Raw genomic sequence first — 24,347 nt, 5'->3', positions numbered from 1 at the left:
GCAGCTCCTGTGGGAGCAAGAGCACAAATGTGGCCTCTCTTACCATCCTTTGTCCACAGAGTACACAGGGTTCAGGCTGGTGAATGGCAGCACAGCGTGTGAGGGCAGGGTGGAGGTGGAGGTGCTGGGGACGTGGGGGACCCTCTGTGCCTCCCGCTGGGACCTCTCGGATGCCCACGTTCTGTGTCGGCACCTCGGCTGTGGCTTTGCTGAGTCCATTCCTGGAGGAGGGCATTTTGGGAGAGGAACCGGCCCCATCTGGAGAGACTCGTTCCACTGTGACGGGACTGAAGCCCACCTGGGGCAGTGCCCAGTGACTGCCCTGGGGGCCTCGCCGTGCTCCCAGGAGAACGCTGCAGCTGTCATTTGCTCAGGTGAGTGCTGGGCATTGCTGCAAAGTCCATTTGGCCCTGGTGTGTGACATGGCCATACACAGCTTTGGACCCCATGGCAGTGCCTGGCTGAATTTCTCCTCTCACCAGGCCTAGCTCACCACATGTCTGTACGGTTGGTGGGCGGAGGGAGCCGGTGCGACGGGCTCGTGGAGGTCTTCCAGCACGGGACATGGGGCAGAGTCCTGGATGAGCAGTGGGACATGCAGGAGGCCAGCGTGGTGTGTCGGCAGCTGCAGTGCGGAGAGGCAGAGGCAGCCTACACCCCCGTGAGGGCCGAGCGAGGACGAGGACCTGTGGGGCTGCGTAGGGTGCGGTGTGCAGGGCACGAGGCTGACCTGAGCCTCTGCAACAACTTCCTGCCTCAGAGCACACCAGCAGCAGAGATCATGGAGGATGTGGGGGTCGTGTGCCGGGGTGAGTGGTGCTGCACGTCCCCCAGTTGAAGGTCCTGGAGTGCAGCCAGCCCCTGACAGCCGGGGTTCTCCACGCTGCAGGGAGCCGGCGGGTGCGGCTGGTGGACGGGGCCGGGCGCTGTGCCGGGAGAGTGGAGATCTACTACCAGGGGCGCTGGGGCACCGTCTGCTACAACGCCTGGGACCTGGCTGACGCCGCAGTCGTTTGCCGCCAGCTGGGCTGTGGAGGGGCCCTGGAGGCAGCCAGCTCTGCTCGGTTTGGGGAGGGCTCCGGGCAGATCTGGCTGGATGGCGTCAACTGCTCCGGGGCTGAAGCTGCTCTCTGGGACTGCCCTGCCGAGGCCTGGGGGCAGCACGACTGCGGGCACAAGGAGGATGCGGGAGTCTTCTGCTCAGGTCTGTGCTGGGAGTGGGGCTGGCAGCTGGGGACAGTGAGGCTGTGGTGAGGGCAGAGCCAGGTAGGGCCAAGGCCATCAGTGGCTGCCATCCAAGGACTTCCCTGGGGCCTTTCCTCCTTCCAGAGTTCACGGCCCTGAGGCTGGAGAACAGCGACAGTTGCTCCGGGCGCCTGCAGGTTTTCTACAACGGGACGTGGGGCAGCGTTTGCTCCAACTCCATGACCACCGAGACGGTGTCACTGGTGTGCAAGGAGCTGGGCTGTGGGAATGAAGGGGAACTGGAAACAGATTCTAACTCTGCCAAGCTGTCTGGCACCGCGTGGCTGGATCGCGTGGAGTGTGGGAAGAGCAACAGCTCCTTCTGGCAGTGTCCCTCTGCTCCCTGGCATCCACAGTCATGTGATGACATCCGAGAAGACACCCACATCATCTGCAATGGTAAATCTGAGCCATCAAGGCACCAGGTCCACTTCCTCACTGGGTATGGTCAAATGTAGAGAAGGAACCCAGAGGGGTTTTGACTTCCTGCATTAGACCCTGTTGCTGCTGGTGGTACAAAGGTGACTTCAGCTCTCGGAGCCACCCATGTTCACCAGCAGCAGTCAATGGCCAGGATGCCATCAGCTCCTGGGAATTTGGTGCCTTTGAGAGGTGCCTGGGGGAGGTTATGGATAGGAATATTATGGGTTTAGAGTCACGGGGCTTTGGAGAGGGTGCTGGTCAGGGGAGGAGTGTGAACCCTGTGCAGGACTGGGGGTGGTGTGTGAGTGGGCATGGGCAGTGGCAGGGGACCACTGGGGTGGGAAGAGGGGGTTATGAGGGCTTTGGGCAGCAAATGGCCCAGGAGGGCTGGAGTTGGGCACCCCCAGAGCAGTGCAGCCCATGGGAAGAGGAAGGACCCCCCTAACACCCCAGTGACAGTCTGTGGGGACAGGGCTCACAGCCTAGGGCCTGTGACTCTGTGTGCGCAGTGGACACTCACAGACCCACACTGTGGGGCTCAAAGCTCTTCTGACCCTTCTTGTGCTGGTTTTTGAAGGGACTGCAGAGGTGAGGCTGGCTGATGGCGGTAAGCACTGTGCTGGAAGAGTGGAGGTGAAACACCAGGGTCAGTGGGGGACCGTGTGCAGTGACCAATGGGACATGTCTGATGCTGCAGTGGTTTGTAGGCAGCTGGGCTGTGGGGTTGCTCTCAAAGCTCCTCTGTATGCACACTTTGGACCAGGATCTGGTTCCATTTGGATGGATGATGTTCACTGTAATGGCAATGAGTCTGCCTTGTCTGACTGCACACACAATGGCTGGGGTCAAACAGGCTGCGATCACAGATTTGATGCTGGAGTGACATGTTCAGGTAAGGACTGAACTTGTTCCCTACCTCTGGGATGAGGACACTCCTAAGGGACCTGGCTGTGATCTCAGGAAGCAACGAGTGGACACCAGAACATGGCTCTGTGTGTCAAGTTGCACTCTGAGCTGGGTCTGTCACTGCTGGTGTGCCTTGTCCCTGGAGAAAGCCCAGTGGGAGCACACCCAGCCTGGCCCTGAAGTTGGAGCAGCCAACCCTGGGGAGGTGCCTGTTTCTGGGAGAAGAAAGCTCCCAACCTTCCCCATTGTGTTGCCTGGTTCCCATCTTTGTCATCCCATTCACCCAGGCCCTGTCTGGCAGGCTGGTCCCTATGCCAGGGGAATCTAGAGCAGCTCCCTCAGCCACCAGCAGCCTCAGGGAAGGGCGTGCAATGGCCCAGGACATTTGGGTTTTACCCCCAGCAGACAAGAGAACCTTGGCCAAAGCAGAGGGGCTGCTCAGAGGGCAGGAGCACTGGGCTTGGGCAGAGGAGCAGGGTGGCAAGGAGCACCCTGTTCATGTCCTGGGGTCACCCCATGAGTGCCAGCCCCCAGGCACACGGCCCCTCCAGGCCATGCTGACCCACTGCTCAGCCTCTCCTGCATGCCCTGTGCCCCAGAGGGGGCTGTGCCAGCACCTCCTGGCTCTCCTCGGTGCCTGCCCTTACACCGGAAGCTCGTGTCAGCCCAGGGCTGCTCTTTGCCTGATCTGGGAACTCACAGGTCTCCTTGGTTGCTCCAGGATTTGTGCGGCTGGTCGGAGGGGACAGCCCTTGCTCAGGAAGTCTGGAGGTCTACGACAGGGACCAGTGGAAAGCTGTCTGTCACTCCCACTTTGGTGCCAAAGCTGCCGAGGTGGTCTGCAGGGAGCTGCAGTGTGGCACAGCCCTGTCTGTCCATGGGGCAGCTCAGCTGGGAGAAGGGGCCGGTCCTGTCTGGGACAGAGAGCTGCAGTGTGTGGGGAATGAATCCACCATCCTCTTCTGCCCCTGGGGGGCCTCCAAGGACAAGGCCTGCACCCACAGCAATGGCACTCATGTCACCTGCACACGTAAGGACTCGCAATGGGATGATGGACACTGGGATTCTGGTGGGGGCAGGAGAGCAGGGTGGCACTGGGCTGTGCTGGGTGGGGGACAGGTGGGGTGAGGTGGTGGTCTGCAGCCCTAAAATGAGAGTGCTGCAGGATGAGAAAGGCACGTTGTCCCTTTGGCCTCTCCTGCAGCTCCTGTGGGAGCAAGAGCACAAATGTGGCCTCTCTTACCCTCCTTTGTCCCCAGAGTACACAGGGCTCAGGCTGGTGAATGGCAGCACAGCGTGTGAGGGCAGGGTGGAGGTGGAAGTGCTGGGGACGTGGGGGACCCTCTGTGCCTCCCGCTGGGACCTCTCGGATGCCCACGTTCTGTGTCGGCACCTCGGCTGTGGCTTTGCTGAGTCCATTCCTGGAGGAGGGCATTTTGGGAGAGGAACCGGCCCCATCTGGAGAGACTCGTTCCACTGTGACGGGACTGAAGCCCACCTGGGGCAGTGCCCAGTGACTGCCCTGGGGGCCTCGCCGTGCTCCCAGGAGAACGCTGCAGCTGTCATTTGCTCAGGTGAGTGCTGGGCATTGCTGCAAAGTCCATTTGGCCCTGGTGTGTGACATGGCCACACAAATTTGGGGAGCTCATGGCAGAGCTTGGCTGAATTTTTCCTCTCACCAGGCCTAACTCACCCCATGCCACTGCGATTGGTGGGCGGAGGGAGCCGGTGCGACGGGCGCGTGGAGGTCTTCCAGCACGGGACATGGGGCAGAGTCCTGGATGAGCAGTGGGACATGCAGGAGGCCAGCGTGGTGTGTCGGCAGCTGCAGTGCGGAGAGGCAGAGGCAGCCTACACCCCCGTGAGGGCCGAGCGAGGACGAGGACCTGTGGGGCTGCGTGGGGTGCGGTGTGCAGGGCATGAGGCTGACCTGAGCCTCTGCAACACCTCCTTGCCTCAGAGCATGTCAGCAGCAGAGATCATGGAGGACGTGGGGGTCGTGTGCCGGGGTGAGTGGTGCTGCACGTCCCCCAGGTGTGGGTCCGGGAGTGCAGCCAGCCCCTGATGGCCGGGGTTCTCCACGCTGCAGGGAGCCGGCGGGTGCGGCTGGTGGACGGGGCCGGGCGCTGTGCCGGGAGAGTGGAGATCTACTACCAGGGGCGCTGGGGCACCGTCTGCGATGACGCCTGGGACCTGGCCGACGCCGCCGTCGTTTGCCACCAGCTGGGCTGTGGAGGGGCCCTGGAGGCAGCCGGCTCTGCTCGGTTTGGGGAGGGCTCCGGGCAGATCTGGCTGGATGGCGTCAACTGCTCCGGGGCTGAAGCTGCTCTCTGGGACTGCCCTGCCGAGGCCTGGGGGCAGCACGACTGCGGGCACAAGGAGGACGTGGGAGTCATCTGTTCAGGTCTGTGCCGGGAGCGGGTCTAGGAGTCAGGGACAGTGAGGCTGTGGTGAGGGTAGAGCCAGTTAGAGCCAAGGCCATCAGTGGCTGCCATCCAAGGACTTCCCTGGGGCCTTTCCTCCTTCCAGAGTTCACGGCCCTGAGGCTGGAGAACAGCGACAGTTGCTCCGGGCGCCTGCAGGTTTTCTACAACGGGACGTGGGGCAGCGTTTGCTCCAACTCCATGACCACCGAGACGGTGTCACTGGTGTGCAAGGAGCTGGGCTGTGGGAATGAAGGGGACTGGGAAATTATCTTAAACTCTGCCAAGCTGTCTGGCATCGCGTGGCTGGATCACATGGAGTGTGGGAAGAGCAACAGCTCCTTCTGGCAGTGTCCCTCTGCTCCCTGGCATCCACAGTCATGTGATGACATCCGAGAAGACACCCACATCATCTGCAATGGTAAATCTGAGCCATCAAGGCACCAGGTCCACTTCCTCACTGGGTATGGTCAAATGTAGAGAAGGAACCCAGAGGGGTTTTGACTTCCTGCATTAGACCCTGTTGCTGCTGGTGGTACAAAGGTGACTTCAGCTCTCGGAGCCACCCATGTTCACCAGCAGCAGTCAATGGCCAGGATGCCATCAGCTCCTGGGAATTTGGTGCCTTTGAGAGGTGCCTGGGGGAGGTTATGGATAGGAATATTATGGGTTTAGAGTCACGGGGCTTTGGAGAGGGTGCTGGTCAGGGGAGGAGTGTGAACCCTGTGCAGGACTGGGGGTGGTGTGTGAGTGGGCATGGGCAGTGGCAGGGGACCACTGGGGTGGGAAGAGGGGGTTATGAGGGCTTTGGGCAGCAAATGGCCCAGGAGGGCTGGAGTTGGGCACCCCCAGAGCAGTGCAGCCCATGGGAAGAGGAAGGACCCCCCTAACACCCCAGTGACAGTCTGTGGGGACAGGGCTCACAGCCTAGGGCCTGTGACTCTGTGTGCGCAGTGGACACTCACAGACCCACACTGTGGGGCTCAAAGCTCTTCTGACCCTTCTTGTGCTGGTTTTTGAAGGGACTGCAGAGGTGAGGCTGGCTGATGGCGGTAAGCACTGTGCTGGAAGAGTGGAGGTGAAACACCAGGGTCAGTGGGGGACCGTGTGCAGTGACCAATGGGACATGTCTGATGCTGCAGTGGTTTGTAGGCAGCTGGGCTGTGGGGTTGCTCTCAAAGCTCCTCTGTATGCACACTTTGGACCAGGATCTGGTTCCATTTGGATGGATGATGTTCACTGTAATGGCAATGAGTCTGCCTTGTCTGACTGCACACACAATGGCTGGGGTCAAACAGGCTGCGATCACAGATTTGATGCTGGAGTGACATGCTCAGGTAAGGACTGAACTTGTTCCCTACCTCTGGGATGAGGACACTCCTAAGGGACCTGGCTGTGATCTCAGGAAGCAACGAGTGGACACCAGAACATGGCTCTGTGTGTCAAGTTGCACTCTGAGCTGGGTCTGTCACTGCTGGTGTGCCTTGTCCCTGGAGAAAGCCCAGTGGGAGCACACCCAGCCTGGCCCTGAAGTTGGAGCAGCCAACCCTGGGGAGGTGCCTGTTTCTGGGAGAAGAAAGCTCCCAACCTTCCCCATTGTGTTGCCTGGTTCCCATCTTTGTCATCCCATTCACCCAGGCCCTGTCTGGCAGGCTGGTCCCTATGCCAGGGGAATCTAGAGCAGCTCCCTCAGCCACCAGCAGCCTCAGGGAAGGGCGTGCAATGGCCCAGGACATTTGGGTTGTACCCCCAGCAGCCAAGAGAACCTTGGCCAAAGCAGAGGGGCTGCTCAGAGGGCAGGAGCACTGGGCTTGAGCAGAGGAGCAGGGTGGCAAGTGGCACCCTGTTCATGTCCTGGGGTCACCCCATGAGTGCCAGCCCCCAGGCACACGGCCCCTCCAGGCCATGCTGACCCACTGCCCAGCCTCTCCTGCCTACCCTGTGCCCCAGAGGGGGCTGTGCCAGCACCTCCTGGCTCTCCTCGGTGCCTGCCCTCACACCAGGAGCTCATGTCAGCCCAGGGCTGCTCTCTGCCTGCTCTCTTGCTCCATGTGTGGCTGATGTCTGGGGTCATCCATGCCCAGCACCACACTTTGTCCCTGTCTGAGGACCCCCCCTTTACCTGCTCCCCAGATGTGCCCCATCTAACAGGAGCTCCCCAAGAGCCCCAGCACCCCTGGGAACAGGGGGCTTTTCTGGAAGCTCCAAGGGGTTCCTCAGCCTGGCCTGAGCCCGGTGGGGCAGAGCCAGCTGAAGCAGCCTCCAGTGCCTGGGCCCCTTTCCATGGGTCCACATGCTGTGAGTGCTGCAGTGCTGGGACCGGTGCTGGGCAGCCCAGGGGCTCCAACCAGCAGCAATTAGTCTGAGCGGTGCCTGTGGTAGGGGGGTGGGAGAGAGGGCAGCCCATGGGTACTGGGCTGGATTCTGAGGAGCAGCAGGGCGGCCCATACGTCTTTGTGCCATCAGCACCCACTGAGAACTTCTGTGCTGACCGTGGAGCTCTGAATCTTGCCACTTTACGGATGAGGTGGGAGGTGGGCACGGAAGTGCCAGAGGGCTCTGGGAACTCACAGGTCTCCTTGGTTGCTCCAGGATTTGTGCGGCTGGTCGGAGGGGACAGCCCTTGCTCAGGAAGTCTGGAGGTCTACGACAGGGACCAGTGGAAAGCTGTCTGTCACTCCCACTTTGGTGCCAAAGCTGCCGAGGTGGTCTGCAGGGAGCTGCAGTGTGGCACAGCCCTGTCTGTCCATGGGGCAGCTCAGCTGGGAGAAGGGGCCGGTCCTGTCTGGGACAGAGAGCTGCAGTGTGTGGGGAATGAATCCACCATCCTCTTCTGCCCCTGGGGGGCCTCCAAGGACAAGGCCTGCACCCACAGCAATGGCACTCATGTCACCTGCACACGTAAGGACTCGCAATGGGATGATGGACACTGGGATTCTGGTGGGGGCAGGAGAGCAGGGTGGCACTGGGCTGTGCTGGGTGGGGGACAGGTGGGGTGAGGTGGTGGTCTGCAGCCCTAAAATGAGAGTGCTGCAGGATGAGAAAGGCACGTTGTCCCTTTGGCCTCTCCTGCAGCTCCTGTGGGAGCAAGAGCACAAATGTGGCCTCTCTCACCATCCTTTGTCCTTGAGTACACAGGGTTCAGGCTGGTGAATGGCAGCACAGCGTGTGAGGGCAGGGTGGAGGTGGAGGTGCTGGGGACGTGGGGGACCCTCTGTGCCTCCCGCTGGGACCTCTCGGATGCCCACGTTCTGTGTCGGCACCTCGGCTGTGGCTTTGCTGAGTCCATTCCTGGAGGAGGGCATTTTGGGAGAGGAACCGGCCCCATCTGGAGAGACTCGTTCCACTGTGACGGGACTGAAGCCCACCTGGGGCAGTGCCCAGTGACTGCCCTGGGGGCCTCGCCGTGCTCCCAGGAGAACGCTGCAGCTGTCATTTGCTCAGGTGAGTGCTGGGCATTGCTGCAAAGTCCATTTGGCCCTGGTGTGTGACATGGCCACACAAATTTGGGAAGATCATGGCAGAGCTTGGCTGAATTTCCCCTCTCGCTAGGCCCAGCTCACCACATGTCTGTACGGTTGGTGGGTGGAAGGAGCCGGTGCGATGGGCTCGTGGAGGTCTTCCAGCATGGGATGTGGGGCAGAGTCCTGGATGAGCAGTGGGACATGCAGGAGGCCAGCGTGGTGTGTCGGCAGCTGCAGTGCGGAGAGGCAGAGGCAGCCTACACCCCCGTGAGGGCCGAGCGAGGACGAGGACCTGTGGGGCTGCGTGGGGTGCGGTGTGCAGGGCACGAGGCTGACCTGAGCTTCTGCAACACCTCCTTGCCTCAGAGCATGTCAGCAGCAGAGATCATGGAGGACGTGGGGGTCGTGTGCCGGGGTGAGTGGTGCTGCACGTCCCCCAGGTGTGGGTCCGGGAGTGCAGCCAGCCCCTGATGGCCGGGGTTCTCCACGCTGCAGGGAGCCGGCGGGTGCGGCTGGTGGACGGGGCCGGGCGCTGTGCCGGGAGAGTGGAGATCTACTACCAGGGGCGCTGGGGCACCGTCTGCGACGACACCTGGGACCTGGCCGACGCCGCCGTCGTTTGCCACCAGCTGGGCTGTGGAGGGGCCCTGGAGGCAGCCGGCTCTGCTCGGTTTGGGGAGGGCTCCGGGCAGATCTGGCTGGATGGCGTCAACTGCTCCGGGGCTGAAGCTGCTCTCTGGGACTGCCCTGCCGAGGCCTGGGGGCAGCACGACTGTGGGCACAAGGAGGATGCGGGAGTCTTCTGCTCAGGTCTGTGCTGGGAGTGGGGCTGGCAGCTGGGGCGTTGGAATCTGGGGTGAGGTTAGAGCCAGGTAGGGCCAAGGCCCTCAGTGGCTGACATCCAAGGATGTCCCTGGGGCCTTTCTTCCTTCCAGAGTTCACGGCCCTGAGGCTGGAGAACAGCAACGGCTGCTCCGGGCGCCTGCAGGTTTTCTACAATGGGACGTGGGGCAGCGTTTGCTCCAACTCCATGACCACCGAGACGGTGTCACTGGTGTGCAAGGAGCTGGGCTGCGGGAATGAGGGGGAACTGGAAACAGATTCTAACTATGCCAAGCTGTCTGGCATCGCGTGGCTGGATCACGTGGAGTGTGGGAAGAGCAACAGCTCCTTCTGGCAGTGTCCCTCTGCTCCCTGGCATCCACAGTCGTGTGATGACCATCGTGAAGAAACCAATATCACCTGCAATGGTAAATCTGGTTTCTCAAGGCACCAGGTCCTGTTCCCCATTGGGTATGGTGAAATGCAGAGAAGGAACCCAGAGGGGCTTTGACTTCCTGCATTAGACCCTGTTGCTGCTGGTGGTACAAAGGTGACTTCAGCTCTCAAAGCCACCCATGTTCACCAGCAGCAGTCAACAGCAGGGCTGCCCTTTGCCCCTGTGAGAGGTAGAGACATCTCCAGGAGAGGTCTCATAGGAGACCATGTGGGCATGGGCAGCAGTTTGCACTCTATGAACAGCCTCCTGCTGCTCTGTGAATCAGGGACCCTGTGGGGATGCCTACTCAGTTCCTGCCCACAGTGATGTGTGTTTCCCCTGAACAAACAAACAAACAGGGTGCTTCTGCTGCCCTGATCCAGGCAGCAGGAGCAAGTGTGAGCAGAGGTCAGCCCTGCTCTCTTTTGCACGACCCCTAGAGCAGCCCTTTTCAGCCCAACTTCTCTTTCCTTTGGGACATGGACAGAAAGGCCGCAGGTGGCTGCATGCCCCAACTCCACCAGCTGCACAGGTAGGGAGCTGCCCCTGCACGTGCCCCCCTCACCTGGCAGGGCTGTCCCAGCTGTCCTGGTGCCATGGGAGGTCTCTGCCTCCCCAGACAGGGAGAAGATCCGCACCGTGGGAGGCAAGGACGGCTGCTCGGGCAGAGTGGAGATCTGGCACCGCGGCACCTGGGGGACACTGTGTGACAATGCCTGGGACATGCGGGATGCCGAGGTGGCGTGCAGGCAGCTGGGCTGTGGCCCCGCGCTCTATGCCCTGGGCCAGGCTGCTGCTGGAGAGGGGACGGGCCCCATGTGGCTGATGGAGTGCAGGGGGACGGAGCTGTCTCTGCAGAACTGCTGGGCCCAGCCAGGGGACAGCGCTGCCTGCCAGCATAAGGCAGATGCGGCTGTGCATTGCTCAGGTGAGCAGTGGGGCTGGGAGACATGGCTGGGGGCTTGGCAAGGAGCTGGCTTGGGCATCTGCCCTGCTGGATCCTGGCACGGCAGCAGTGCTGGCCAGAGCAAAGGTGTCCCTGCAGAGTGGGGGGCTGGTGGTGGGTGGGGAGCAGCCTCTGTGGGGCTGGATGTGCCAGCACATCCCCTGGGCTGCCTGCATTGTCCTATGAGCAGCACAGAGCAGTGGTGCTGGGCCCTGTCCTTGTCATCCTGCCCAGCCCCAAAGGAGGGACAATTCAGGTGGCGCATGTTGGCGCCATTTGCTAGGGAGGCTGCCTGGTGCCACAGCCCCAGCCTCTCAGCCCAGCTCTCCTTCTGCTCCCCTGCAGCTGCACCCAGGACAGCAACATCCCCCCCACAAGCAGGTAAGCTGTCCTTCCCCTGGGGCTTGGTCTGTCCATATTCACACTGTGACCCACAGCCAAGGGAAGGGGCTCTTTGCTGGTCTGTGAGACTCCCAGGAATATGTGGGAGCTGGTGGAAGTCTGTGATGTACCCAGCAGGGTGGGAGCTGCCCCATCACCCAGCCCTGTCCCCCCCAGCTCCTGCTGCCTTGTGTGGTCAGCAGTGACTTGTCCCACCCCCAACCTCTCCCTTGTCTGATGCTGCCCCTGCCATGTTGCTGCCCTTGCAGATCCCCCACGGGGCCGTCCGACCACCAGCAGCGAGAAACTCTCAGTGCCTGTTGTCATCTGCATCATCCTGGGGGCCCTCCTCTGCCTGCTCCTGGCCCTCCTGGCTGGGCAGGTGCGAAGCGCCAGGGCTCAGCGCAGAGGTGGGTCCTTCCCCAGTGGTCCTGGGGGGGAGATGCCTCCTGGCAGGGCTGGGGGTGTTGGTGTCCTGGAGCACAGAAACAGAGCCGTGTGCTGCCCCATGTGCTGCCCCACTGACTGACAGACCATGGGGCACCAACATCAAGGGGTGGAGAGAGCCCAGAGCCTGAGGCATCAGTTCTGGGGTGAGAAGAGAAATGTGAGAGCTGGGCTGGGTGAGAAGGGGAGGATGCACTGCTGGCAGTGCTCTGGGCAGCACTGGCAGGAGGAGCATGGGGCAGCAGGGTCTATCACCGTGGTGTCAGCCACCCTCCACCAGGGCATGGGCTGTGTTATTGATGTGTGGGGCAGAGATGGAGCAGCTCCATGGGGAGGAGAAATGTGGGAATTGGTTCAGGGTCTGCACTGGGACTTGAGCCGGGGACCAAAGGGGCATAAAGGCTGTCTCCAAATGCGAGACTGACTGTCCCAGACCATCTCCATGGGGATGCTGCCCTCCCTGGGGATGTGGCCTCAGTGCCAACACAACACAGTAGGGCTGTGCTGTGGGGACAGCCCTGTGCTGGCCTAGGGAATTTGGCTGAGGGAGCCCAGTGGGTTCCTGTCCCTCTCTGCCCATGCCCAGACCAGCCCTACCTCTGTCCTCAGGCTCCGGGAGAGCTGGGGAACCCTTCCCTGAGGCCGTGTACGAGGAGATCGCTTACAGCCTGGCGTGGGAGAAGCAGCCGAGGTTCAGTCTCTCAGGTGGGTGCAGGTAACCTGTGGGGGCACATCAGCTGTGTCCATTCTCCCTGTCTCACACCAGGGCTGTGCCCTGTAGCTCCTGCCCATGGTCCCTGAAGAGATTGGACCATGGGTTCTGTGGGAGAGCATCCAGGTGTTGGCCCCCACAGAGGAGCTTCCTCCACACCAGCTCTGCCCATCCCAGAGGGGACAGCCCCTCTCTGCTTGTCCCTGCACCTTATTGAGAGCCAAGGGCTAAGCAAAGGGCTGTCCCAGGGCAGCTCTGGGAACCTCTCTGGGAAGTGCCTTGTCCCAAGGGAACTGGTCTCCTCCCCATGCACCCCCAGCTCTGTGGGTGCCCATCCCCAGCAGTGCTGACCACCAGTCACGGCAGCAGGGTTCATCCCACAGCACCCACTGCAGCTCTCTGCAGGCTCCTTTTCAGAGGGGTCCCTGACCCAGCTGCAGCCCTACCCCAGACACATGAGGAGGAGGATGGTCTGGGGCCAGCTGCAGGGATAGAAGGGCTTCATCTCTCCTCCCTGCAGACAGACAGACAGCAGTGCCACTGAGTGCCACTTTCAGAGCTGGAGGGATGAGGGCTCTGCTTTGGCCCTGACACTAGCAGCATGTCAGCCCTGTGTCCCCACACACCCTCCCATCCTCTGCTCTGCAGGACATCTCTTCTCACTGCCACCACCTTCCCTCTCCTTTCAGATGTCCCTGTCCTGCCTGGAGGTGACCCAGCGGATGGCTACGACGATGCTGGAGAGGTTTCTGACCCCGGGGAGGGTCCTGTCCCTGGACAGGGGGACTGGGAAGTGCCCAGGACACCAGAGGAAGGAGATGGGCCCATGGATACAGCCACAGGTGAGAGGGCAATGCAGCACTGCCACTTCCTAGGTGCCAGGAGAATCCATGAAGTATTTAGAGCCTGATCTCCTGACATGGGGAACCTGGCCTGAGATATTTCCAGGAGGCTGGTGGATGTGCCAAATGTCTCAGGCTTGTGAGGAGGGGGAAGGTGTTGTACAGCCCTAAGAACCCCATAGGATCAACCACAACAGCCTGCCTTGATGCTTACAGAGGGAAGCCTGCGCTCCCGGAGACGTGCTGAGGACCCTGGAGCTGATGGAGACATCTTGTCCCCTTTTCTGGTACACATGGGCTATGATGATGCTGAAGAGATATCTCTGGCATGTCCCCATGAGGACACCCAGGATGTGACACCGAAGTCCAGTGCACAAGGGTCCCAGAGCCCCATGCCAGCAGAGCCCATCCCTGCTGAGCAGCTGGATGCAGCCGGGAAGGAGGAGAGCTCAGTGCCACTGGGAGAGCCGTGAGTGCCAGGGAATGGTCTCCCTTTTCCATCAGTCAGCAGACACACACGGGTATTTCCTGTCTTGGTATTCCCGTTTTTGTGCTTTGTGTTGGCAAATGTTTATATTAAAACCTTCTGGGGGGGCCTTTGTCCCAGATCCATTGCTTTCCTGCCCAGGTGTTGGGGTGTCTCTCTGAGGCTAACCAATTGGAGTAGAGCTCAAAGATGCAATAGTGGGGAATGGTCATTTCTTGGGATCAACAGGGTTGGGATCAGGCTGTAGGGCTGCCAGAACCCCCAGTCCCTAGACACTATTCCTACTGAGAGAAGCATTTCCGTCCTGCCAGCCACAGGCAATTTCCAGCAAAAGTGGCTCTGTGTGACGCCTCATGATGCACTCGCTGGTAGCGCCCATCTTCTACAGCCTTGGGCCCTCATGGAACCCAAGGATTCCTGCCCAGCACCCACAGACAGAGGAACCTCTCCTGCAGGATCAGAGCGGCGAGAAGTGTTGGACCCCTGGGCAGGACTTGGTACCCAAACTGCCCTCCCTGATCCTGCTGGTAGGTCCTCCCCAGCTCTTCCCCAGCAGACTCCTCTGCTGCAGGATTAGAGATGCTTTTAGTAGTAGGGTGGTGGACTGCAGGTGGTGCTGGATGGTCTGGAACATCTGTTTGATCCATTAGGGTCAGCTGTCCTAGCTGTGTCAGGGACACCTTCCTCAAAATCAGGTTGCTCAAAGCCCCATCCAGCCTGGCCTTGAATACTTCCAGGGATGGGACACCATTCAACAACCTTTCTGGGCAACCTCCTGCAGTGCCTCACCACCCTCAGAGTAAATGATTTCTTCTGAATATCTAATCTCAATCTACCTTCTTTGAGTTTAAAGCTATTTCCCCTTGTCCTATTACTACATCCTCTAATAAATTCTCTCTCTCCAGCTTTCCTTTATGCCCTCTGGAGCTACTGGAAGGTTGCTCTACGTTCTGCTTACGAAGGCCCAGGGCCTTCTGCTCTTAATTCCTCTCTTCTCCCTCTTCATAGGAGAGCTGCTCCAGCCTTCTTATCATTTTTGTGGCCCTCCTCTGGACTTGCTCCAATGGGTTCATGTCTTTCTCACGTTGGGGATCCCAGAGGTGAACACACTATGTTAAGTGGGGTCTCACAAGAGCAGAAGAGAAAATGAGAATCACCTCCCCTGACCTGCTGGCTATGTTTATTCTGATGCAGCCCGGGATTTTGCTTTCAGGGTTACAAGTGCATATTGCCTACACATGTTGAGTTTTTCAAGCACCAACACCCCCCAGGACCCTCTCCACAAGGCTGCTCTCACTCCCTTCTCCATCCAGCTTGTATTTATGCATAGGACTGCTTCAACCCATGTGTGTGAGTTTACACTCAGCCTTGTTGAAGTTCATGAGTTTCACACAGGCCCACCTCTCAAGCCTGTCATGGCCCCGCTAGATGACACCCCTTCCCTCCAGTACGTCAACCTCACCACACTGCTTGCTGTCATCAGCAAACTCGCTGAGGGTGCACTCAATCCCACTGCCCATGTGTCGTGGTTTAACCCGGCCGGCAGCTAAACACCACGCAGCCATTCGCTCTCCCTCCCCCCTCCCTCTCTTGGAAGGGGGAGAGAAATGGAAAGTGAAGCCCGTGAGTTGAGATAAAGACAGTTTAATAAGACAGGAAAATAACAATAACAATAACAATAACAATAACAATAACAATAACAATAACAATAACAATACAATGGTGATAATAGGAAAGTAATAATAATATGTACAAACAAGTGATGCACAGTGCAATTGCTCACCACCCGCTGACCGATGCCCAGCCTAACCCCGAGCAGTCTGGCCCCCTCCCCCGGCTAGCCACCCCTATATATTGTTTAGCATGACGTCAGATGGTATGGAATACCCCTTTGGCTAGTTTGGGTCACCTGTCCTGGGTCTGTCCCCTCCCAGCTCTTACTGCACCCCCAGCCTGCCTGTTGGCAGGACAGAGCAAGAAGCTGAGATGTCTTTGGCTTGGTGTAAGCACTGCTCTGCAACAATTAAAACATCAGGGTGTTATCAGCACTCTTCTCATCCTAAGCCAAAACACAGCATTCCACCAGCTACTAGGAAGAAAATTAATTCTGTTCTAACTGAAACCAGGACATCTATGTCACCAACAAAGATGTGAAATTATGCTGGTCCCAGTACCAAGCCCTGAAGAACACCATTTTTAACAGATCTCCACTTGGACATTGATCTGTTGACCACAACACCATGAGTGCGACCATACAGACAATTTCTTATATCCACTGAGTTGTCCATCTGTCAGATCAATGTCTCTCCAATTTAGAGACAGGAATGCCACATGGGATGTGTCAAATACTTTGCACAAATCAGGTAGATGATGTCAGTTACTTTTCTCTTACCCACAAACACCGTAACACCATTGCAGTAGGCCTACAGATATGTCAGGCATGCTCTGCCCTTAGTGAAGAGGTATGGGCTGTCACCGATCACCTCTTTATTTGTCATGTGCCTTAGCCGAGTTTCCAGGAAGATCTGTTCCATGATCTTGTTGGGCTCAGAGGTGGGTCTGATTGGGCTAGACTCCCCTGGGCCTGCTTTTATTCCCTTTTAAAAAGTTGGGGTTATGTTCTCTGTGTTACAATTAGTAGAAACTTCACTGCACAGCCACCACTTTTCAAATATGACCAGTAGTGGCTTTGCAACTTCATCTGCCAGTTCCCTCAAGACTCTGGGATTCATCTTACCGAGTCCCATGGACTTGTGCACCTTCTGTTTCCTCAGATACTCCCAAAACTGATCTGTACTCCTGAACAGTAGGTGGTTCTTCTCTCTCCCAGTCCCTGCCTTTGCCTTCTGGGACTTGGATGGTGTAGCTGGAGCTATTCCAGTGAAGAATGAGGCAAAGAAGTCATTGAGTACCTCAGCCTTCTCCACATCCCGGGTAACCAGGTCTCCTGTTTCCTTCTGGAGAGGGTCCATGTTTTCCCTAGTGTTCCTTTTATCACTGACATACTTATAGAAGCCCTTCTTGTTGCCCTTGAACTTCCTATCTAGATTCAATTTTACCATAGCCTTAGCTTTCCAGACTTGATCCCTGGCTGCTCAGGTGATGTCTCTGCATTCCTCTCAGGTTACCTGTCCTTGCTTCCACTTTCTGCAGCCTTCTATGGTGGTTTTATACAGGTGGGCATCTGAGCTTCATCACAGCTGCTCTATCACTCCCCCTCCTCTAAGGGAAAGGAGGAGAAAATATGATGAAACCAGTTCAAATGCTGAGATAAGGACAGGGAGATCGCTTAATAATTATCATCATGGGCAAAACAGACTCAGATTAGGAAGATATTAAAATTCTAACAAGCTAGAAAAGTGAGAAACAAACGAAAGAAACCCCAAACACCTTCCCCCCATCCACCCTCTTTTATCTCCTCCACTTAGGCAGCACAGAGGAATGGGGGAATGGGGCTTATGGGCGATCTATAGCACTTCGTCTCCACCGCTCCTTCTCAGTCACTCTCTGCCCATGCTCTAAGGTTGGGTCCCTTCCATGGGATGCTGTCCTTCCTGAACTGATCCTGAGTGGGCTTCCCACAGGCAGCAGCTCTTCAAGAACTGCTCCAGATATGGCTCCGAACCACGGGTTCCATTCATCACGAGCAAACTGCTCCAACCTTGTCCCCCATGGGCAGCAGCTCCTGCCAGGTTGCCTGCTCCCATGTGGGCTCCTCTCCATGGGCTACAGCTCCATCCTGGAATCTACTCCGGTGAGGGTTCTCCACAGACCGCAGCCTCCATCAGTGCAGGTCCATCTGCTCCACCGTGGTCTCCTCCATGGACTGCAGCATGGAGATCTGCTCCACCCTTGTACTCCATGGGCTGCAGGGGGACGACCTGCTCCACCACGGTCCTCAACACAGGCGGCAAGAGAGCTTCTGCTCTGGCACCTGGAGCACCTCCTTCCCCTCCTTCACTTGGCCACTGCCTGGCTATTTATCACTCCTCTCTCTCCCAGCTGCCATGTAGCAGCATTTATTTATTTATTTATTTATTTATATATTTATTTATTTATTTTCCCTTTCCTTAAATATTCTCTCAGAGAAGCACAGACAACATTGCTTACTGGCTCAGCTCTGACCAGTGGCAGGCCCCTTATGTAAGATGGGATAACTTCTGGATTCTTCTCACAGAAAGCAAGAAATCGCCTGTGTGAGCTGGGGTTGGAGCCCAGTGCTGTGAATGGTGGTTGCATGGGGCTGATCTAGGACCCCCTGGGGCAGCATCTGCCAGGGTGTCCAGAGAAGAACCCAGCCCAGACCCTGATCTGCTGGTCCTCCCTGTCTCTCCCAGGAGGCCAACCCAGCTCAGCCCATCGCCAGCTCTCCACACCTACTTCTCCTTTCCCCAGCCCAGCCCAGCCCAGCAGCCCAGGCTGGGAAGGCCCCAAAGCAGCAAATAGAGGAGTGGAGGGCAGTGGCAGTGTCCCTGCTGCTGCAATTTGCAGGAAATTCCCTTCCCACAGGCATTCTGCAACCCTGTACGCTAGCCCCGCTCCCCAGCACAGCACAGCACCACACTGCTGGCCCTGGGGCTCCTCAGGCACCACCACTGCAAACACACAGCACCCTGCTCTGCTCCTGGGACACCCCATGTCCCACACAGCCTTGCCCCAGCCCAGCACATCTGGGCTGGCCTGAGCAGCCATTCCTGCAGCCCCTGCCCATGCTGCCCACAGCCCCCCAGCTGGTGGTGCTCTGCAGAGTGAGGGACTGTGGTGCGCAGGGCTGTGGGAGCACTCTGCAGGGCTGTGCTGATCAGACTGGGAAGGCAGAGCCAGCTGGTGGGGGGCACTTCCACTGACTGCCTCCCACACAAGTGGTTCCTTGGCCATGGAGGCTGCGCACAGAGAGCTGGCCTCCTTCAGAGTCAGAGACTCATAGAAGAGAAATAAGCTAAGCAAGGAGCCTCCTTCAAGTCTACTCCTTTGCAATATCCATGACAACAGCTCTAGGAGAAGATCTGAGCCTTAAGATACTGCCCTCAGCAGATCCCCTTTTATGCTGGAGATGCTGGTATGGAACTGTTTGTGTTAGAGAAGTGCCACTGGCCACAGTGTGAAGTGCCACAGGCAGGGACAGCCTGTGGACACAGGACTGCCACACAGCAGCACGGTGAGCAAGCAACAAGAGCAATCAGTCCTCACAGCAACACAAGGGCTCTGTAGGAGAATGTAGGTGGTGAAGGAAAGCACTTCTGGGCAGACCAAGCTGTTTGGCTCCCAGGCATTGCTGCTGTGCCAGGATTCTGTTTCCCTGCACCTCTGCACACAGCCAAGTGCCCCTGAAACTCCACCATAGGTCTCTGAGGGAGGATCTCAGGCAACAATTCGTTGCCACGTCCTTTCTATCATGCAAATACACAGAGAGCCTGGCTCCTTCACACCAAGTTTCTATGTCACAAGAGACAGGTAGATACTGAAATGGAAGAGGATAAAAAAATACATTTCTTATTCTATCGTGACTAAAGGAAATGAATTTTAAAATATAACATTAAAAAAATATATATATATTGGGTCTGCAGCTGTAAGAAGTTACTTTAGCTATATGTAGCAGATGGGTGGTTTATTGCTACAGAAAAATGTGCAGTCATCACTTTCCACATGGCATTCTTCAGCTCCTAGTTCCTCATGCTGTAGATGAGGGGGTTCACTGCTGGAGGTACAACTAAGTACTGAACTACCAGCAAAAGATTCAGGGAGGAGGAGGACATGGATTGAGGTTTTAGGTAGGCAAATAATCCAGTAAAGATGAACAGGGAAACCACAGCCAGGTGAGGGAGGCATGTGGAAAAGGCTTTGTGTCGACACTGCTCAGAGGGCATGCTCAGTACAGCTCTGAAGATCTGCATATAGGAGTAAAGAATGAAAAAGAAACACCCAAAAAGTGAACAAGCAGTAAAAACAAAAAGCTCAGTGTCCCGGATCAAGACATGTGAGCAAGAGAATTGAGGATCTGGGGAATTTCACAGAAGATCTGGTCCAGGGCATTGCCTTGGCAGAGGGGAAAGGAAAAGGGATTGGCAGTGTGCAGCACAGCATAGAGAAAAGTACTACCCCAGGCAGCTTCTGCCATGTTGACACAAGCTCTGCTGTCCATTATTGTCCCATAGTGCAGGGGTTTGCATATGGCAATGTAGCGGTCATAGGCCATGATGGTGAGAAGAGAAAACTCTGCTGCTACAAACATAACAAAGAAAAAGACCTGGGTAGCACAACCTGCATAGGAAATGATCCTGGTGTCCCACAGGGAATTAGCCATGGCTTTGGGGGCAGTGGTGGAGATGGAGCCCAGGTTGAGGAGTGCAAGGTTGGGGAGGAAGAAGTACATGGGGGTGTGGAGGCGGTGGTTGCAGGGTATGGCTGTGAGGATGAGGCCGTTGCCCAGGAGGGCAGCCAGGTGGATGCCTAGGAAGAGCCCAAAGTGCAGGAGCTGCAGCTTGCGTGTGCCTGCGAATGGCAGCATTATAAATGAGGTCTCAACTCAATCTGAATTTTGTAATATTTATAAAACAAATATTTCTAAAAGGTATAAAAGGCAAGTAAACAGCACTGGGTGTGCGGGGAGTCTACGCTTCACCAACATTCACACACGAACATCAAATATTCTAAATATACAGAACATTGCTTTACATACTAAACCTGAGTATGCCTATACATACGTACACTCAGGAAAGGTAACAAACAATGCTTTAAGTTCCATGACTTAACAGTCTCCATTTTCCATTGCTTCTGAACAATATGTCTCGTGTTAAGTTGTCAAGCACCTCGGTCTTCAGGCCTTATGTATCTCATTCTTCCTGGATTGAAGAAAAACATATCCATCTCCTTTGCAAGGCCAATGAGGCCTGGGTCAAAAGGCATGTCCAGGTCAGCAGGGGGCATAATAGCAAAGGCCTTCGATGGCTGCAGCAGCAGAGGGGCCCGTGGCTTAGCAGTTGGATCAGTAAAGGAGCCTGCAGCTCCCTCACTATCTGACAAGCCACACATTTGTGATTGTGGCTCCACAGGGCTCTTTAAGGCCTCAGAGATTGCTCGCCAGGTGCCAAGCAATCCCACCGCAACCTTGTCATTTTTAGTTGCAGAGTCCCACACCTTGACCGCAGTTTGGTCCCATATTTCAGGCTCATAAACCGTCCAATTTTTAATAAGGAAAATAAGCTGTAAGTTTACCAGGACAGTCTTTGTTCCTAAGGACGTATGATTCCCCATAATGCGCAACTGCTTACCAGCGAGAGGCAGTTGTGTGTACAGGTCTGCTTCTCTCAGCTCGAGCTTTTCTCCAGCTCCAGTGCACCTATTTCCAGCAACGAGCTTCTCTGAGCGGTTTGCTGAGTCTGGCCGAACCTATCTTCATGAGGCAATCAAAATGCCTGTTCCCATCTTTGTCTCCATTCTGCCAGCCTGTTCCTCTTCACTTCTTTTTCTGTTTCTTTATTGATGGTGTAACTTCATTGTGTTGCCTTTTTCTTTTTTTTTTATCTTGAGGGCAGGCTCCCCTCTTATACCTTTCTCTCCACAGCAGTTCTTTTCAAAACAACTTTTCATTGGTCAAACAACTTTGAATGTATACAACAACAGCAAACACCCAGAAACATCCATGCCTTAAGGGCTGGAGAACAAGAGAACAATCTGGAGAACAAGAAACTGGAGACTGCATGGAGTCTCCTGAATCACCCTTCTTTGTTCCCTCTATACTCTTTTATAATCTTGATGGCCTCGTCATTAAGAGTCTAATGTTATCTCAACCATGGGGCTTTCCAACCCCCATGGCCACATTCCCAAATCTCCCCCTTCTTTATTAATATCAACCATTTTTTCAACACGAATTACCACTCCATATATAACAACAGGAGGAGGAACTCATTGGGGAAGCTGCTACTGGACATTTGCTGTCCTCTCAGGAGGCCACCACAGACCAAACCCTCCTCAGCTCTCCACACCTCCCTGTCCTCTCCCCAGCCCATCCCAGACCAGACCAGCAGAACAGCCCATGCTGGGATGGCACACAAACAGGAAATGGAGAAGGGAAGGTCAGTAGCAGTGTCCCTGCTGCTGCCATCTGCAGGATGTAAACCCCACCGCACCACCTTCTCAGACAGCCTGCAGCCCCCCAGGCCAGCCCCACTCCCCAGCACAGCACAGCACCACACTGCTGGCCCTGGGGCTCCTCAGGCAGCACCACTGCAAACACACAGAACCCTGCTCTTCTCCCAGGACACCCCATGTCCTGCACAGCCTTGCCCCAGCCCAGCACGTCTGGGCTGGCCTGAGTAGCCATTCCTGCAGTCCCTGCCCATGCTGTCCACAGCCCCCCAGCTGGCGGTGTTGCTCTGCAGAGCGAGGTGGCTTTGGTGTGTGGGGCCGTGGGGGCACTCTGCAGGGCTGTGCTGGTCAGGCAGGGAAGGCAGAGCCAGCTGGTGGGGGGCACAGCCACTGACTGCCTCCCACACAAGTGGTTCCTTGGCCATGGAGGGTGCGTACAGATAGCTGGCCTTCTTCAGAGTCAGAGACTCATGGAATAGCCTGACAAGGAGGAACCCACAAGGATCATCAAGTCCAACTCATTTCCGATGTCATTAGATGTTTTGGGGTGGTTCACTGTATTCAGTCTATGAAATTTCACCAGAGGTATAACAACAAATCCAGGAGATTGTTTTCCCTATGCCTGCTGTGCTTCCTGGAGTTGCAGAGCAATCCTTGCACTGATTTAGCACCTTGAATGCTTTAGCACCTGGGTGCCTCCACGTTGGACAGACTCGTTCTGTATGTTCCATGCTCTCCTGCCTCTCCTCAGCAACAACAAGAATCAGTCCTCACAGTAACACAAGGGCTCCAAAGAGGAATGTGGGAGGTGAAAGAGAGTAGCTTGGAAAAAAATAATGAATAAAATAAAATAAAATAAAATAAAATAAAATAAAATAAAATAAAATAAAATAAAATAAAATAAAATAAAATAAAATAAAATAAAATAAAATAAATAAATCCTGGGGCTCCCTGGCAGTGCTGCTGTGCCAGGGCTCATTTTCCCTCCACCTTTCCACACATCCATGTGCCCCTGCAGCTCCACCACAGGTCTCTGAGGAAGGATCTCAGGCAAGCAAATCACAGCAGGGTTCTTTCTTTTATTGAAATACACAGACAGTCTGGCTTCTCATTTACTCCATATCTCAGAGTCACACGGACAGGTAGATACTGAAATGGAAGGGGATGAATAATGATACCTTTGTGTGCAACACTATCACACATAAATCAAAGATAAGATAATGCAACACAACCACACACAAATTTCCAGCTTCTGAGCCTGTAATGAACTACATTATAAGTGATATGCAGAGGAAGAACAGAAGTTTATTGGTTCTGAAAATATCCAGTTACCAATTCGCACACTGCATCTTTGAGCTCCTTGTTCCTCATGCTGTAGATGAGGGGGTTCACTGCTGGAGGCACCACTGAATATAAAACTGCCAGCAAAAGATTCAGGGAGGAGGAGGATACAGAGGGGGGCTTCAGATAGGCAAACGTGGCAGTGCTGAGAAACAGGGAGACCACAGCCAGGTGAGGGAGGCATGTGGAAAAGGCTTTGTGCCGTCCTTGCTGTGAGGGGATCCTCAGCACTGCCCTGAAGATCTGCATGTAAGAAAGCACAACATAAAGAAAACATCCAAATGCTAAGCAGGCACTAACCACAAGAAGCCCAACTTCTCTGAGGTAGGCATGTGAGCAGGAGAGCTTGAGGATCTGGGGAACTTCACAGAAGAACTGGTCCAGGACATTGCCTTGGCAGAGGGGAAGGGAAAAGGTATTGGCAGTGTGCAGCACAGCATAGAGAAAAGTACTACCCCAGGCAGCTTCTGCCATGTTGACACAAGTTCTGTTGTCCATTATGGTCCTGTAGTGCAGGGGTTTGCAGATGGCAATGTAGCGGTCATAGGCCATGATGGTGAGAAGATAAAACTCTGCTGAAATGAAAAAGAAAAAGAAAAAAACCTGAGCAGCACATGCATAGGAGGAAATGATCCTGGTGTCCCACAGGGAATTGGCCATGGCTTTGGGAACAGTGGTGGAGATGGAGCCCAGGTCGAGGAGGGCGAGGTTGAGAAGGAAGAAGTACATGGGGGTGTGGAGGCGGTGGTCGCAGGCTATGGCTGTGAGGATGAGGCCGTTGCCCAGGAGGGCAGCCAGGTAGATGCCCAGGAAGAGCGTGAAGTGCAGGAGCTGCAGCTTGCGTGTGTCTGCGAATGGCAGGAGGAGGAACTCTGTTGGGAAGCTGCTGTTGGACATTTGCTGCCTCAGGGCATGGTTGCCTGTCCATGGAGGAATAGACAGTGACATGTTAGAGAGACTTTTCTAAGCAAAAACTAAACCTTATTTCAGAGAAAACATCCTCACCAAGGCTGTATCCTCACTGCATCTTCATCTCAAGAAGACTTGCTCCTGCCTGGAGCTCTGCATCTCTCTGCCTAAGGATACCACAGAGACCATGAAGATCCTCTGTAATCTCAGCAGTAATCAGTGCTACTGGTAAAGAACACCAGGGGTGCATCTCAGGTATCCACTGGCCAGAGACATCTCCTTATTTACAAGTGATGAAAGGGACATCCAACAATCCCACAAGAAACAAAGAAGGTTGTGTTGGTGCTGCCTGTGGGTTAAATGGTGTGGAATGAATATATGAGTTTCCTCAAAGACCTACAAATCTCTTTTAACTGTAATGCTCTATGAGTTTAGGTCCCTTCTACAATCCTAACAACACCATTATCATCTCTCT

At 55.9% G+C, this 24,347-nt stretch overlaps 3 protein-coding genes across 3 annotated transcripts; 2 read left to right on the top strand and 1 right to left on the bottom strand.

The window, feature by feature from the left end:
• The first annotated feature begins 496 nt into the window (after positions 1 to 496).
• Positions 497 to 5,477, top strand: LOC140000450 (antigen WC1.1-like). Its single transcript, XM_072030335.1, has 7 exons — positions 497 to 809; positions 890 to 1,204; positions 1,330 to 1,644; positions 3,834 to 4,148; positions 4,257 to 4,583; positions 4,664 to 4,978; positions 5,104 to 5,477. The coding sequence occupies exons 1-7, from the start codon at positions 497 to 499 to the stop codon at positions 5,475 to 5,477; spliced, it is 2,274 nt and encodes a 757-aa protein (XP_071886436.1).
• Positions 5,478 to 8,095: 2,618 nt separating this feature from the next.
• Positions 8,096 to 13,520, top strand: LOC140000449 (scavenger receptor cysteine-rich type 1 protein M130-like). Its single transcript, XM_072030334.1, has 7 exons — positions 8,096 to 8,441; positions 8,556 to 8,876; positions 8,957 to 9,271; positions 9,397 to 9,711; positions 11,316 to 11,456; positions 12,895 to 13,047; positions 13,264 to 13,520. The coding sequence occupies exons 1-7, from the start codon at positions 8,096 to 8,098 to the stop codon at positions 13,518 to 13,520; spliced, it is 1,848 nt and encodes a 615-aa protein (XP_071886435.1).
• Positions 13,521 to 22,927: 9,407 nt separating this feature from the next.
• Positions 22,928 to 23,911, bottom strand: LOC119715438 (olfactory receptor 14A16-like). The gene has a single exon (XM_038172737.2). It carries the CDS (start codon positions 23,909 to 23,911, stop codon positions 22,928 to 22,930), a length of 984 nt encoding a protein of 327 aa, XP_038028665.2.
• Positions 23,912 to 24,347: the final 436 nt, after the last annotated feature.

This window comes from Anas platyrhynchos, chromosome 32, assembly GCF_047663525.1.
Source record: "Anas platyrhynchos isolate ZD024472 breed Pekin duck chromosome 32, IASCAAS_PekinDuck_T2T, whole genome shotgun sequence".
Classification (NCBI taxonomy): Eukaryota; Metazoa; Chordata; class Aves; order Anseriformes; family Anatidae; genus Anas; species Anas platyrhynchos.
The sequence above is the reverse complement of the archived record's forward strand: the minus strand, read 5'-3'. Positions and strand labels throughout refer to the sequence as shown.